Below are 16,754 nucleotides of genomic sequence, written 5' to 3'. Positions count from 1 at the left end.
TATTTTTTTTTTACCCTTATAAGAATGAATCTAGATTTAAAAGCATATACATAACTTTGCAAAAAGAACTAGTCCAAGACAAATGTGAGTTGTCTGTGTTTAGTGACTTCTTAGGAGTAGATAATGACTATTTCCTTATTAAAACTCAAATCCACACACATAAAAAAAGAAGTAAAAAATATGTGAATATTGCTCAGATTAGAAAGAGTATGGGGGTGCCTGGGTGGCTCAGTTCGTGGAGAGTCCAACTTTAGCTCATGATCTTGCAGTTCATGAGTTCGAGTCCCGTGTAGGGTTCTGTCCTTACAGCTCAGAGTCTGGAGACTGCTTCAGATTCTGTGTTTCCCTCTCTCTCTCTGCCCCTCCCCCACTCACACTCTGTCTCTCTTCCTCTCAAAAATAAGTAAACGTTACAAAAAAAAAAAAAAGAAGAAAACGTATGACACTTTGTCTCTCTTCCTCTCAAAAATAAGTAAACATTACAAAAAAAAAAAAAAAGAAGAAAACGTATGGCTAGAGGAGTATAGTTATTTCTGGAAAATAGTCTAGCTTCCCAGCATGGGGCTTATATGCAGTAATTAATATCTTTGTGTTCAGTTCTTTCCTGGGGGTAAAATCAACCTAATATTATTAGAATATTAGACATAGTTTCTAAAAGGCTTTGAGAATTTTGGAGGTAAAGCACATATGTCAATATAAAGAAATTACCCAAGACTAGTAAAGAACTGCAGGAGAAGCTATTGGGCTCATGTATCTGTTTTTGTTTGTTTTGTTGTTTAACATCTAGTCTTTAAGTGAGATAATGTAGTATTGATCCCACATAAACTACTGAGTTTTCAGTTTAATTGAAAATACTGTCTTTCTTCTCTTTATAGAAAGCATCGTCATTCACCAGTTACGAATGAACTCCAGATGAAATGGTAAACCAAGCACATACTGGGTGTGTGTACTTCCTCTGAATCCCTGTTGAATGAATAGTATTTCTACAGCCCTTCATCATCACTAAGGTCCTCTGTGCTACTGATCACTACTGGGAATAATTTTCTACTTCCAGTGATTTTTTTTTTTTTTGAAGATATAATGTAAAAGCTGAAAATGGCATTGCTGATAATATGAAAATAGGTAACAAGAGCAATTCACTCTTTGTGTCAAAATAAATTTCTCTGCCTTTTGTAAAGCTTTCAGGTCCATGGGCACATGCTATGTAATTTATTTTTATAATATACTCTGTAATGTGATTTTTTTTCCTAAAGTGTTTCCTTTTTCGTAGTCTATGGCACATATACCTGTAGAATACACTGTCAGTTATTCAAAGTATTGGTACTGGTGCATTCAAAATGGAAACCTATAAGTATTTTCCTTTATCAATTTGTTATTTTTCTGAAGGAAAAGAAAGTACAACACTCTATATATTTCCTGGGGTAAATTCAAAACATAAAATAGAAGCAGGAGATTCTAGAAGAGATTTTATTATTGCTGTACAATACTGTGTCTGATCATGGCTCCACAGTAATAACGCTGATTTAAGAGTTTAATTTTAAATACCTAGAGCCAGTTTTAAAAGTTGCTCTTTCTAGTGTTCTGTGCCAAAATCCCTGGATGAATTGAATTTCATACGGAACAAATTAATAAAAGGAGATATGTAAGTTTAACCAGTAAGCGTTATGGGAATTGCTTTGACTGACAGTTCAATTATATTTCTGTTTTCATTATTTGCTTATATATACAAGACTTATATTAAGGACTGTGATATCAAGATATTTCTCACAGTCTGCCCAAATGAAAGCCCAAAAAATAAAAAATGACGTAGGTAATATCTGCATCTTTTAAAAAAATGGTAAGAGAAATCTCATGATAGATAACATTTTTTTTCTTGATAGGTAGGATTTAGATATTTTTTCATAACTGCATATAGGTTGCAGAATATATTCTTTAAAGATAAAAGCACAATGTGCTTTACTCAAATCTCAGTGTCAGAGCTGCTGTCGAATTTAGGTTTATGGAAAAATGTGCATCTAAAGTCTACTTGAAACCCGAATAACACAGGTTTTTAAAAAAAGACTTTGCTAACGTGGATATGTTTTCAATAAGGTGTTTAAAAAGATAACTTTAAAGGTAAATGAAGAATTGACATACTAGTTTCTGAATGTAGAAATCATATATCATGTAACTCTACTGAGATTAAACAAAGAATGCTTCCCAGTGTCACATTAATACCTAAAAACCATGCAAACAACACTGTTGGCTCATTTCTCTGGTTGACAGGTTGTATCCAGGTTATAAGCCCATAGAGGTGAGTCCACAATGAGTCCCTGGAATAGAAAAATTAATTTGACTTCTTCCCCCTAGGAACCTTTGGAAGGTTTTAAGGTATACTTTGTGGAATTAGCAATCATATTTGTAGATATTATAAATTAAATTATATTTTATGTAAAATTAGTTTGATTTTTGTAAGTAAAAGAAATGCTATGGTAGGCTTGTCCTAGCTTGAATGATTGTGAAAGTATCACATATCCTTCAGAGCTTTTGATTAACGATTAAGCAAACTAGAGTGTGTATGTGTGAAGATTTTAAAAACTGTTGCTAGGAATTTTGTTTTCTGAAAATGTTTCTGAACTGTAAAGGCATTTTCAATTAGAAAAGGGTTTTATCTTGTATTGTTATCTTTTTTTGACACACAGTTAAGTTACCTATTTGCCCATGGTTATACTTCTGATGGCAAAATATTCTGATGTATCACAAATTAGCATTTGAAGCAATAACTTTTTCTCAACTTGTGGGAATTTTATTAAGCTACAGTTAAAAGGCTAGAGAATGAGACTTTACCTCTGGAATTTAAAATATTACAAGTAATTCACTTGGATCTGAAGTTTTAATTTCTCTTGACTTTATAATAAAATTTGGTACTTGCGATGCAAAGTATGGTGGTGCGATCAGAGTCACTTAGACGGATGCTGAGACCTTTTCTGCTCATGCTGTGATTAAGTCCTCTATGCAAACCTAAATGGAATCTGAGTGACAGATGAGTAAAACTAATAAAAATTAATAAAAAAAATTGTTCTGAAATAAAAAAATATTAAAAATTAACAGAAAAGTGAAAACACCAACTAGTTGTATCCTTATCTAATGAATAAACAAATAAGATCATAAATAGTCTTATCCCAATATCCACATCCAGTTGAAAAAAATTGCCTCCACGTGCAACCCTGGAACCATCCTAGACTCACATAATTTCTATATCTTTCATTGTAAGTAAATCTCCAATCATCAATATGAAAGATAATCAGTTTTGAATGGAAGAATTGTATTTTCTGAAATGATTCCAGTTTAAAGTGCAACAATTGAACTACCCATTATTTTACCCTTTTTTTTTGATAAGAGCATTTTTTGAGGTATCTTCTGTAGAGATTTTTTGAGGTATCTTCTGCAGACAGTGGATAAATTTTCCAGATGATAGATGCCTAGAATGTTCACAAAATGTGAAGAATTAATTGTCTCTTAGGACAACCATAAAAAAAAAATTCATGATGTGGAATACCTAGCTTAAGCATTAGAAAAGACACTAGCGCTATTGAAATAATTCACAGGTTCTAAAAACCAGTGGTAGAGCAAGAGTAAATGTTGGATCAGACAAAATGACAGACAATATTTTGATAATATCAGACAATATTTTGTCAATATTTTGACAATTTCAGGCAATATTTTGTTCTTTCTCTTTTTGCTGTGGTTGAATTTTCCTGGAAGTGAATAAAAAACAGCAAAAGTTGGGTGTGTTATGAATCTGATGAGGAACAATTCTAAAATAACAACAATGCAAAATGGAAGTTAAAAAAATCCCACAACTGGCACCTGAGGCATACAACCCCCCTTGGACTCCAGTGCTAAGCTCCTGCTAAAAATACTAATTAGAAGGCAAAGAGGAAAACAATAAAAATTATTGTAATACATAAAAATTAGGAAATTTTCCTGGAATTAACTTTGTTTAGTGACCACTAATATTTTATTGTCTTACATTGTCAACATTTACTCCATAACTATATGATAACATAGGGAAACATATGATACATAGGGAAAATGTTATAGATTAATAAATTTGAATAGAAATGTTTATAGGTACCATCACATAATACGTTTATTTTTTGGTGTTGTTTTTTCATTTATATCGTTTAGGTAATTTTGCCTTACCATTCACAGATTTTGTTATTTTTACCAGTGCAGATTGTATTTATTTAGATTTTGTTTAAAAAATATCAGATGTCAGCCTCTCCATTATAAGAGGCTTACATTGTGATCAGATATTCTTACAAGTCTTGCAGTTTAATTAATGGATTTACGAAAGCAAAAAAGTGCATTGAAAAATTTTGGTGTTACATTATATTTTCACAGCATTATCAATTTTGTCTCCTTTAAGTTTTATTAAGTACATGAGAAGTTTGTTATTTTTCACTACAGCCAAGTGAATTTATGGGTATCTACTTGTCTTTTATATGAATGTAATATCTTGCTTTCAGTTCTTCAAAGATTATTGAAATTATTTAGCCAACTAAGGTGTTCTCTTTGTGTTATTTCCAAAGTCAACCATGTTTATCCAAGTCTCACTAGAGAGTGAGAAAAAGAACAATTGTGATATAAAAACATTGTGCAATATTCTTTTTTGAGTTGGAACATAATATTCGTAAAATTAAAATCATTTAAAACGAGGATTCAACCTTCACCTTATTTTTATTAAAAATTATTTGCTTTAAGATAGTTTTCACTTCTGCATTTCATGTTTTCTTAAAAATATGATGTTTTTCACTGTGAATAAGCAGAAGTGGTACAGCAGATCTGCCAAAATGAGATACTTTTCCTCTGAGTTACATCATAGTCTGATTCTTCAGTAAGATGAAAACTGCAAGACACCAAGAGATGGAACTGGTTATAGGGTTTCCCTCAGCCCTTTATCCTCATCAAATGCAATGCCAGTCAATATTCAGATTTTCCTCTACTACTTTCTGCTGTCAATCTGAAGGTAGATTGCTCAGTAGAGCAAATGCTCCTGAGGTTTTGCCAGCAATCCATAGCCCCTCTTCCAGAGAGGCAGTTGGGTAATGCTTTCAGCAAGGTGGGCCAGGGGGACAGTGGGGCTATTCTCCGGCCCCTTTTATAGTGTCAGAAATGGTGGTCCGTAGCCAATCTCTACTTATCTTTGCCTTATTTGGAACAAAGGAATGGTTTTCTCCTGTTTATTATTTAAAGATCAAAAAAGCAGGCAAGGATGATGTCTAAACAAAGATGCTTTCTACAGGAAAGTTGCAGATGTTAGGGGTCTTACCCAAAAAGCAGCTCTGTGGCCCCTTTTTGGAGGAGTGGAGCCCTTTGGTGCACATAGTTTAAGAGCACTGGCCAAAAGTCATCGTCTGTTTATTTCGTGACTTCCCAGGAGAAGGAAGGTCTCAAGCTTTCTACCATATTTGCTTAAATAAATTTGTTCCCCTTGAGCCCTGGGCTAGAGTTACTTTTTTGTTTTTAACTGTTTATTTTTGAGAGAGAGAAAGCAAGAGCAGGGGAGGGGTAGAAGGAGGGAGACATAGGATCCAAATTGGGCTCCGTGCTAACAGCAGGGAACCCAACATGGGGCTTTAACTCATTAACCTTGAGTGAGATTGTGACCTGAGCCAAAGTCAGAAGCTCAACCGACTGAGCCACCCAGGTGCCACTAAAGTCACTTTTAATGAGCACCAGCCTATTCTCCTGTACACAGAAACTGGAACAAGTTCCCCGGGCTCCATGCATGTTGGAAATAGGGTACATTGCATCATACTTGTTTTCTTTTTTTGCATATCATTAAAATTTACTTTTGAAATTTGTATTTAACAGTATCCCACGGAACCTATAAAAGATGTCAAGCTTTGAGACCTCCCCTCAATTCCCTTTGAGATCAACCCTCACTGACTGCACAGTTCCAGGGATAGCTACCTGATCCACAGATAATGGTTGGGTCCCAGTTCCCTGGAGTTCCCAGATAACTTTTTTTTTTTTTTTTTTAAAGATAATCAGTCCTTCTTTAATTTCCCCTGGAATTATCTTCAGCATTTCTTTCAGAGATAAGCATCTCTAAGAAGAAAATATTTTTTTCCTTTCTCTTCAGTAGTCCATTTTCCCATTCTTATATTGCCTTATATTGACTGGTATTGGTGTACAAAGTTATTCTCCAGTTGGCCTGTAAGCTTCTTAAAGACAGAACTTGCATATTCCTCATAGTGAATCTAAGATACTGGATAAATGTTTGCAAAGGGCAATATAATTCCTTCTAGGGAGAGGCCTTTTCCCACTTTTCTTCCAGATGCTCTATGTCCTTTTCCCCAATCTTCACAGACATTTTCCATGGCCATCACCATTCTCATTTTTGGCTTCTGGCTCCTAGGACACATTTCTTTCTCCTCTTTGACAGCAGGATATATTTAGTCAAAGTGGCAGGGTGTTTTGTAGGCACCCAATTACTTACTTAACTCCAAAGGGTTGCTCCTCTAGGAGTAGTACCTTAGCCAAAGTATTCTGTGCCAGATCTTCCTTACCAAATTATTCTGCCTGCTGATCCTTCCCTTGTAGAAACCTCTGTGCCCACTGAAGGTTTTAGATGCAGAGTTTAGATGCAGAGTATTAAACAAGACTCTCCATCACTGATCTTAAGGGAAGATAGGCTCTCTGCAAAGACAAAGGGCTTTCATCTTATCAGACTACCATATGGCCTATGCCATTTTAACAAGAAAAGTGTGTTCAGTCATTTTCAATTCACAAAGAGGCCAAGCATTTGTTCCCACATGGAGCGTCGTTGCAAGTAGATAAGTGGGACAAATGGACTACATAAGCTAACAGAGTATTTCCCCAAAATGGAGGGTACCAGAAATCTTGGTTTCCAGGGAAACAACCTAAGCCCCTGAGAAAAAGCACATGATCAGCTAGGGTATGGAGTCCTGCAAATCATTAATAATGAGTGTAGTATAAGGTTCAACTTTCTCTATGTTCTTTTATTTTTGATCCTATTCTTTCCTGCATGGAGAGCCATAATGTCACTCAGGCCTTAGGACCCACTTCCTCACAGTTTAACTTTTGACATCACAAAGAGGATGAGGTATGGCATCTCCTATAACTCCTTGTGCATACATCTTATATGGCACTGACCTCTGTATTTTTCAGTTGTTTGTTGCCAAGATGTCTCTTCCACTAAAATGTGAGTTGAGCGTAGGTCAGGTTAGTTCAATAGGATTTACTGAATACCTTTAAGACCTTGGCATTTTTCCAGGTGCTGTAAATATCGAGACAAATAAAAAGTCTCTGACCTTGAGCAGCTTATAATCTAATAGCAAAGACAGACAAAAACATATTTTTCTGTACTACAGTTAAGTGCAAGAATAGAGGTATGTACAAGTTGCCTTGAACTCAGAGAGAAACTCTTAGCTTAGCCTGAGGGACAAAAAAAGACTCCTCAAATTGGCTACTGTCTTGCATCTTGAAGGATGAGCAGGAATTAGTTAGCAAGGCCGCTTCAGCAGAAGTGGGGTCTGAAGTGGGGGAGCAACAGGTTGGACAGGTTAGGAATTGAAGACAGTGAGTACAGATTCTTCTCAGAAGATTCAGTGAAAATAAAAAATGTTGTGAACAGTCTGTTGAACCCATACCTTGTCCCTCACCACGCACTGATCAGAGGGAGGTCCTAGGAGGTCTTGGCTACTTGTTGTCATAAATATTTAGTTCCATTGACAAAAAAATTTGTTTCACTTCTCAGTCTCAATAGAAGTTGACTTCCACATTTAAGTTTGTGAAAGTCATCCTTCAAAAATATGTTAGAGCTATTTTAAAGACGTGACCCAAGTGTTTAAAAAAACAAATAATAATGAAATGCCTGCTAATTCTCCCTCCCCTCAGACTTCCCATAATTTAAAACCTGGAAAAACAGAAAAATGTAGGTATGTCTAAAAATAGTCCAAACATTATTTGTAAGAGGTTTTTTTATTTATTTTTGAGAGAGAGACAGAGCACGAGTTGGGGAGAGGCAGAGAAAGGGAGAGACAAAATTCGAAGCAGGCTCCAGGGCGACTGAACCACCCAGGCAGCCCAAGAGGTTAAACATTTCCCCCGTATCTCTCTATTCTCATGGAGTAATAAGTCTCTTCCTTCTTTTGACTGTCTCCTTTAAAAAATAATTTCACTATTATACATGTAACATCTGTCAGTTGGCCGTCAACTGAGAGATGGTAATGTCATATTTGAAGGAAAGACCTTATCTATAATTGATGGCACCTATTGGAAAATATATCCCATGGGATGTAATCAACTTAGAGAGTCTATACAGTGGGAGTACTAAAGTCTGAAATCTTACTAGGGTTATAGTTTTTCATTTAAATAAAGTGTGGAATTATGAGAAATGAAACCTTATTTCCTTCCCTAAACAAAGTTCTTAGGCTGTCTACTCTTTCTTCTAATGAGACTAACCATTAAAATATTTTGTTTGACTGTGTTTCTGACTACTATGATTATTATTCATGAACTTGCAAAAGCTTTCAGCACAATGACCTCAGGCTAACCAGATCTCTCAGTGTGAAAACAAAAGAATTTTCTTAAATGCCTAACTGAAAAGGTTTAATAAATACACAACAAAAAAGGCAGGAAGAAGTCAACTTTAAAAGTAGTAATTTTCAATGTCAGTTGGAATCAATTTCTGATGCAATAAATATAACAAATTAAATTTATTTTACAAATTCTATATGATCTTTTTCCTAAAAATCTTATCGATTATGAATGGATATTTAGTCCCACCAAAGTTCTCTAAAGTAAGCTGCCATTAACTGAATAGAAAAAAAAAATTTTTGCTTCAAAAATAAACAAGCAAAAATACTACATAGTCACTAAAAACAATTCAAACCACTTCCAGTCTCTAAGAACTTTCTCTTAAATTCATGCTGGTAAAAATTATACCACATTTCTTAGGTCTCTTTAACTTGAGGTCTTGGAACACTGTTATACTACACATGGGAATGAAATGGCTTAAATATGGCTAGAAGCTAGAGAGCTAAAGCAGACTCAAACACTCAAAAGAGTCTAATGAGCAAATCTGGCACTTTGGCTAAACAGTAAAAAGCCCAGTTTCAGTTTCCTCTTCTTCTTTAAATTACTCAATAATTATTCAATATTTTTTACCTTAATGTTTCTGGTTAACTAGTTCAGTAACTTGAACAGAGCAATTGAGCTAAAAAAAAAAAAAATATTACAAAACTACCCTGCCAAAGGCTATTTACATACATCTTTTCAGATCATGGGGTTTGACTGCTTTATTGTTTTGGATTTACTTTTATATTTGGGCTTATGCAATCATTGCATACTTATTACAATGATCTGGTAGTTGGCATTAATCAAAATCATTTAGCCATATAAATTATTTTACTAGGAATCAGCAAATGAACAATCATTTGAACAACACAAATGTTATCTAAATGTATCAATACCCACACATACACACACACACACACACACACACACACACACAGTCATACCTACAGTGAGAAATGCATATACTGGTAATCCACTATGAGAACAACCACCGGCTTTTGTTACCCTAGAAATGCTGACTAACATTTTCCTTTAAGAATTTCTACTTTATGGGGCACCTGGGTGGCTCAGTCGGTTAAGCGGCCGACTTCGGCTCAGGTCATGATCTTGCGGTCTGTGAGTTCGAGCCCACAGTCGGGCTCTGTGCTGACAGCTCAGAGCCTGGAGCCTGTTTCAGATTCTGTGTCTCCCTCTCTCTGACCCTCCCCTGTTCATGCTCTGTCTCTCTCTGTCTCAAAAATAAATAAAACGTTAAAAAAAAAAAAATTAAAAAAAAAAAAGAATTTCTACTTTATCAGATTAAATTAAAAAACAAAAACAAACAAACAAATAAAACCTACCTGGTAAGGAGTATCATAAAACAATGTGTAACTACGGAAATTATAAAATTGAGTCCCCTGAAATAATGATGTGGATATAAAAAAAATGTTAGCTCGGTAAAGCAGCATATTGTGATGGCACAGCACAAGGAGGAAAAGGAACTGTAAGAGCAGAAACCTCTTTGACCTTGGCCAGAGCAAGTTCTTACTAGACATGTAAAGAAAAGTAAAAATGAACTATTGGGACTTGATCCAGAAAAAAGGCTTCTGCACAGTGAAGGAAACAATCAACAAAACTAAAAGGCAGCCTGTGGAATGGGAGAAGATATTCGCAAATGACATATCTGATAAAGGGTTAGTATCCAAAATCTCTAAAGAACTTATTAAACTCAATACCCAAAAAACAAACAACCCAGTTAAGAAATGGACAGAAGACATGAATAGACCCTTTTCAAAGAAGACATCCAGAGGGGCTAACAGAAACATGAAAAGATGCTCAACATCACTCGTCATCAGGGAAATACAAATCAAAACCACAATGAGATATGTCACACCTATCAGAATGGCTAAAATTAACAACACAAGAAACAACAGGTGTTGGTGAGGATGCAGAGCAAGGGTGACCCTCTTGTCCTGTTGGTGGGAATGAAAACTGGTACAGTCACTCTGGAAAACAGTATGGAGTTTCCTAAAGAAACTAAAGATAGAACAACCCTACAATCCAGCAATTGAACTATTAGGTATTTATGCAAAGGATACAAAAGTACAGATTCAAAGAGGTACATGCACCCCAATGTTTACAGCAGCATTATCAACAACAGCCAAATGATGGAGAGAGCCTAAATGTCCATCAACTGATGAGTGGATAAAGATGATGTTGGTTTGTGTGTGTGTGTGTGTGTGTGTGTGTGTGTGTGTGTGTGTGTGTGTATACACACACAGTGGAATATTACTCAGCCATCCAAAAAATTCAATCTTGCCATTTGCCATGATGTGGATGGAGCTAGAATGTATTATGCTGAGTGAAGTCAATCAGAGAAAGACAAATACCATATGATTGCACTCATATGTAGAATTTAACAAAACAGATGAACATACAGGAAGGAGAGGAAAAAAGAATAGAGGGAAACAAACCACAAGAGACTCTTAATGATAGAGAACAAACTATGCGTTGACAGAGGGAGGTGGGTGGGAGATGCGCTAGATGGGTGATGGGTACTAAGGAGGGCATTTGTTGTGATGAGCACTGGGTGTTGTATGTAAGTGATGAATCACTGAATTCTACTCCTGAAACCAACATTGCACTGTATGTTAACTAACTAGAATTTAAATTAAAAAAGGAAGGAAGGAAGGGGGGAGGGAAGGAACTCTAAGGTTATCATCAAGAGATTTTGAAAAAGGAAAATGTAAGGAATCTAAGGAAGCTTTCAGTTTTACAACTGTTTCAGTCAAAATAGAATTTCTAATAAGAAAAAAAAAGAGACAAGTTGTTAATCTTTGCTATGACAAACACAACTAAAAAAAAAAAAAAAGCAGATAAACATATTGCCATCATTCAGATCACTAGACCTGATAGGGAAAAACCTGTTATAAGATGGCCAACAGGACTGATACGGGGATTGCAGTCCCTGCCTGAAGATTCCCCTTCTGGGTTTTTCTTCCCACCCTGCTCGTGGCTGGCGCCAAATTACTACTAATGAAGAATGTGGAAGTAACAGACTATCAACTGTCCCCTCTGTTGATGCTCTCAGACCTCTGAAGAATGATCTCTGAGCCCACCGGTATAAAATAAACCTCCTGCCTTCCAAGATATCCAAGTGTAGCTTGGTTCTTCCGTGGGGTGATCCAGACCAGGTTCCATAACAGAACAACAAAAATCTTAGGGCAAAATAACTGACCATTTACACAGAATGCTGAAATAGCAAATCTCTTAAGGAACTATGACATTTAGTGGATGTGATAATATAGGCCAAAACGGGGAGAAAAAAAAATGTGCCTCATGCTTTATTTTTTGCAGTATGTCTAATATTGTTATACACAGTTTTACTGACAGGACTTAGCAAAATAAAGGCATTCCATGCCTTCTCCATTAACTGTGATAGACGAATGTTTTCCATTTGAGCCTTAGGTTAAAATAAACTTGCACAGATCAAAACAAAATAGACCCACCTATGTCAACAGGGCTAAGAATTTGAGAGATAATGGGTGTCATATAAGGGCAAAACCAAGGAAGCCAATTATCTGCCAGATCTTAATTGGCTCACATCTTGAGACTTGTAGTCATTGTGAAAATGTATTTAATTGTAAATTATGAGGCCCAAACACTCTTTTCATTTCCCTTTCCTTGGCTTACCTTACAAAAGGCATAAATACAGACAAAGCCTAACAGATAATAAAGTTTGGGTATTTGTTTTCAGATACTATAATTTACTTTCTGGTTTCGGTTTCAAAGACTCCAATATAATGTGACTTGTATGAAATTAAAAAAAAATATTGGGGCACCTGGGTGGCTCAGTCAGGTAAGCATCTGATTCTTGATTTTGGCTCAGGGCATGATCTCACTGTTCCTGAGATGGAGCCCCTCATGGGGGCTCTACGCTGACAGCTTGGAGCCTGCTTGGGATTTCCTCTCTCAGAATAAATAAACTAAAAAACAAAAACAAAAACAAAAACAAATCTATGCTTATTGCAGGAATTGTGGAAAATACAAAAGTGCAAAAAACAGAGAAAAAGTATCCTCCATCCAGTCAATGGATATTACCACTATTTACTTTTTAGTTGGGCTTTATACTATTTAGGTGTAATTTAGTTATTTTTTATATCAGTAATATTTCCGAGGGTCATTAAGTACTCAGCAGTTTTTTTTTTTTCAACGTTTTATTTATTTTTGGGACAGAGAGAGACAGAGCATGAACGGGGGAGGGGCAGAGAGAGAGGGAGACACAGAATCGGAAACAGGCTCCAGGCTCTGAGCCATCAGCCCAGAGCCTGACACGGGGCTCGAACTCACAGACCGCGAGATCGTGACCTGGCTGAAGTCGGACGCTTAACCGACTGCGCCACCCAGGCGCCCCAGTACTCAGCAGTTTTAAGGTGTCTACATAGTATCTCATTTTATAGTGTTGCCATAATTCGTTGAGGCTTTTTAAATTATCAATAGTAAAATAAAAAGCTACAGCTTATTACAAGAAACTTCTTAAAGTGCAAAGGAGAAACGCAGACACATTAAATAAGGTAAAAGTTAACATAAAGACCATTAATGGAAGAGAAAATAGCTTAGAGGTAAGCTAATAGCGTTCACCATCTGGTAGGATTTATTCTTACAGTACAGTAGGGTCACTCATCACGCATCTCACTTTAACGTTTACGTTTGCGCCTTGAGTAGAGGTTTATATATTTAAGAGAAAGTCGCGGTTTTATAACTTAAGCAAATACTGCCAATCCCACCAGGCTTGGTGTGGTCTTTCAAATGCTCCGATACCCCTCAGAGGGCTTCGAGGCAAGACAAAAACCTGTTTGTCGCCAAAGCCACCAGAAAGACTTCAGCAGCTCCAGGGCTGAGGAAGGTGATTTGGGCCCAGTGGGCTGGACTTGCGTCCCCAAACGGCCCTCGCCATGATAACCACAGCAACAGTCAGGTGAGTGAGAGCAGAAGCTTCGGCGCGAGGAGTTAAAACAACCGTACGGCGTAAGCGTCGAGACCTCTTCGCTCCCAGGGCGGCGCAGGCGCAACGTAGGTCCACGCTCTGGGGGATTGAGGCCCTCACTTTGTCGTCACAGGGCAGATGATCAGGGTGCGTCCGCCTCTTCCCTCCCCCTTCTACCCTCCTCCCCTTTCCCCTCCCCTTGTTCCTCAGTCTTCTCCCTTCTTCCTCTCTCCCTCCCTCTGGCGTCCCCAGCCGACTCCCGCTTCCGGTCGGCGGCAGTCTGCGGAAGGGTGTCCCGCCTCTTCCGCCTTTACAGAGGAGGTGGCGGCGGCGCCTGCGCCTGCGCGTCTTCTGTCAGGGTCAGCAGGCGGGTCCCCTGGGTGGTCCACCTGCGCTTCGCGGAGCCGCGCCGTGGGGGTCGATGGCGATGAACTATAACGCGAAGGATGAAGTGGATGGTGGGCCCCCGTGTGCTCCTGGGGGCACCGCTAAGAACCGGAGGCCGGATAACACGGCCTTCAAACAGCAACGGTTGCCGGCTTGGCAGCCCATTCTTACGGCTGGCACGGTGCTACCTACCTTCTTCATCATCGGCCTCATCTTCATCCCCATTGGCATCGGCATCTTCGTCACCTCCAACAACATCCGCGAGATCGAGGTGAGGGGAGGGAGCGGCGGTGGGAGTTGGCGCTGCTCTGGAGCGGGGTCCTCCCGGTCCGCTCCACTCCAACCTCAGCTCCCTGGAGGTTGACAGGCGGGCTCCGCCCTCCCCCGCGTCTTCCCTCTCTTCTGTTTCTTCTTTTTCTTTCTGTGTTGTTTTCTATATTTGCAGTTTTGTCCGAGTTTCCTCTTGCGATTTACAGGGTTACGGACGGAATGGATGTTTAATGCAGGGAGTGGGTCAGGTGAAGAACGCCCGCCCCTTCAGTGCGCGGTTTGTGTGGTTCGGTCGGGGTTTTCGCCTCCAACGGAGGTTTAAAAAAAGCGGGGGGGGGGGGGGGAGAAGTTAGATCTGGATGTAACTCCGGAAGAACTGATGTGGTCAGAGTCATTACTCGTGTAGGGATTACAGAGATTAACACGTTGGCCATTGTTAGGAAAGGAGCCAGAGTCATAGAGGTATTGATGATTTTTATGCAAAGTTGTCGTGTTATCAGGTCACATATTCGGACACGTAACCGAAGTGCGCACAGAAGTTTTCATTTGGGGCTAATACATGCTCTTACTTGTAAGGCATGATATAGGTTAAAGGTAACCAGAATCTTCAATTCTGGTTTGCTTTTAAGCTACGCTTAATCACTGTGAAATACATCGCTCTGGTACCCACCCCCCCCCCCCGCCCCGAATTTAAATTTGGAAAAGAGTCAAGGGCTCTACGCAGAGAATTAGTTGTACACTATCCACTGAACATTTTACTGTTATAAACATGACATAGAAACTTGGGAAAGCATCTTGACTGTCGGGGCCGTATCATAGTATCTTCATCTATCTGTAGTGGTGAAGATAGGTTGATACTGGAATGTAAATGCTTTGTAGAGATGCCCTGTATTAAAATCTGCCCATCCTCTTGTATATCGAAGGGTATAGTTATCTGTTTGGAAGGGCAAGAACTGGTATCTTCTCATGATTCCTTCTGTTCTGTTAGGTTATGCCATTTTTTTTCTAATTTTATTAAATACTTTAAATATGTGCATGTGATTTAATGGGTCTTTCAGAGTAATTTTATTTCAATTAATGGAATAGGAACAAAAATACCTATTTTATGGTATAATTTACGATGTTACTTCTAAAAGCAAAATCCGTTTGTCTTTTAATTGTACAGTGCTCACTTTGATGTTAATAATACTAATAAGAATAGTATAAATAGCATAGTTTTTAAATTTTTTTTTTCAATGTTTATTTATTTTTGGGACAGAGAGAGACACAGCATGAACGGGGGAGGGGCAGAGAGAGAGGGAGACACAGAATCGGAAACAAGCTCCAGGCCCTGAGCCATCAGCCCAGAGCCTGACGCAGGGCTCGAACTCACGGACCGCGAGATCGTGACCTGGCTGAAGTCGGACGCTTAACCGACTGCGCCACCCAGGCGCCCCAATAGCATAGTTTTTAAATGTTTTACTAAAAATTCATTTTTGTTTAGTAACAGGAGAAAGTGCTACAGTATGTTTCTTCAGCATGTATTTTTGTTTTATCCTTTTTACCTCCCTAAGTGTCCTGCATATGTAGATAGTACTTGTTCACCCAACCACAGTAGGATCATACATATTAAGATCTGAGCAAAAACAGTGTAATGCAGGGATCCATGGGCTCTAGGTTGGAGTTAGGCAGAGGTAGGGTTAAATTCCAGCTCATCTACTAACTAACTAGCTCAGTTTCTTGGAAAATTTAATCTCTCCAAGCCTAAGTTTCCTCACCTGTAAAATAGGTGAATGATGCCTCTCTTCTAAAATACGAGAATTAGAAACAATATAGGTAATATTCCTGGCACTAAGTTTTTACAATAAGTAGTTCCTTTCAATATGATAATCACTGATCAGGAGATGAGAAATGGAGTCAGAGGGATTGATATTTGTCACTAAGCTATCAGAGTGTTGTAAAATTAAGACAAAAACCTAGATGTCTTGATTCCCAGCCTTGATCTTGTACACTACACTAGAATCCTACTGCAATGTTTGTAGTTAAGTAGAAGAAAAGAATTTAACGTTAGAAATTTGATCATTTGAATTAAACTTAAGATAATAAGATGAAAGTAGCAATAATTTAGAATTTTATATGATGGGTATTTGCTAAATTATCAGAACTTAACTTCTGTTAATGTTTAATATACTATGAAAATAAATATTTACTTTCTTTAAGACTTTTGGGTTCTGAAATAAGTAAGCAGTTGTTGAAATGGAAATTTCTTAACTAGCTCTCATATATGTGATTCTGAATCACGGGGGGCTGAGGAGTCTCCTGCGCCTTGGTCTGATGAAAAGGGCACTGAAGATTCAAGGCATTAGAGTTGAGATCTCAGCTCTGTTACTCTCTAGATTGTGATCATAGGCATACTTTTGAGTCGCAGTTTCTTTTTCTTGAAGAATCAAAAGATTCAGACTAGATGATCTCTGAAATGCTGTTCAACTCTAAAAATCTATGACTTCGAGCTTTAACATGAGTTTTAAAATGCTGCATATTTGAATTGTATCACCTTTAGAAC

At 37.8% G+C, this 16,754-nt stretch overlaps 2 protein-coding genes across 3 annotated transcripts in view; both read left to right on the top strand.

The window, feature by feature from the left end:
* Nucleotides 1–4,703, top strand: part of FILIP1 (filamin A interacting protein 1) — a 190,009-nt gene extending 185,306 nt beyond the window's left edge. For both annotated transcript variants that reach the window (XM_040473975.1, XM_040473976.1), the window contains exon 7: nt 876–4,703. Coding sequence is in view for 1 of the 2 variants with exons in the window: in XM_040473976.1 (XP_040329910.1) it covers nt 876–916 (41 nt within the window). In the remaining variant the exon portion in view is untranslated. The remainder of the gene's footprint in view (nt 1–875) is intronic.
* Nucleotides 4,704–13,678: 8,975 nt separating this feature from the next.
* TMEM30A (transmembrane protein 30A) overlaps nt 13,679–16,754 on the top strand; it is a 39,438-nt gene continuing 36,362 nt past the window's right edge. The window contains 2 exon segments of the mRNA XM_040473974.1: nt 13,679–13,864; nt 13,866–14,213. Of these exon segments, the coding sequence (XP_040329908.1) occupies nt 13,694–13,864; nt 13,866–14,213 (519 nt within the window). The 5' untranslated portion in view covers nt 13,679–13,693.

The sequence above is a fragment of the Herpailurus yagouaroundi genome, unplaced genomic scaffold (genome assembly GCF_014898765.1).
Source record: "Herpailurus yagouaroundi ecotype Mexico unplaced genomic scaffold, PumYag 139, whole genome shotgun sequence".
NCBI lineage: Eukaryota > Metazoa > Chordata > Mammalia > Carnivora > Felidae > Herpailurus > Herpailurus yagouaroundi.
The sequence above is the reverse complement of the archived record's forward strand: the minus strand, read 5'-3'. Positions and strand labels throughout refer to the sequence as shown.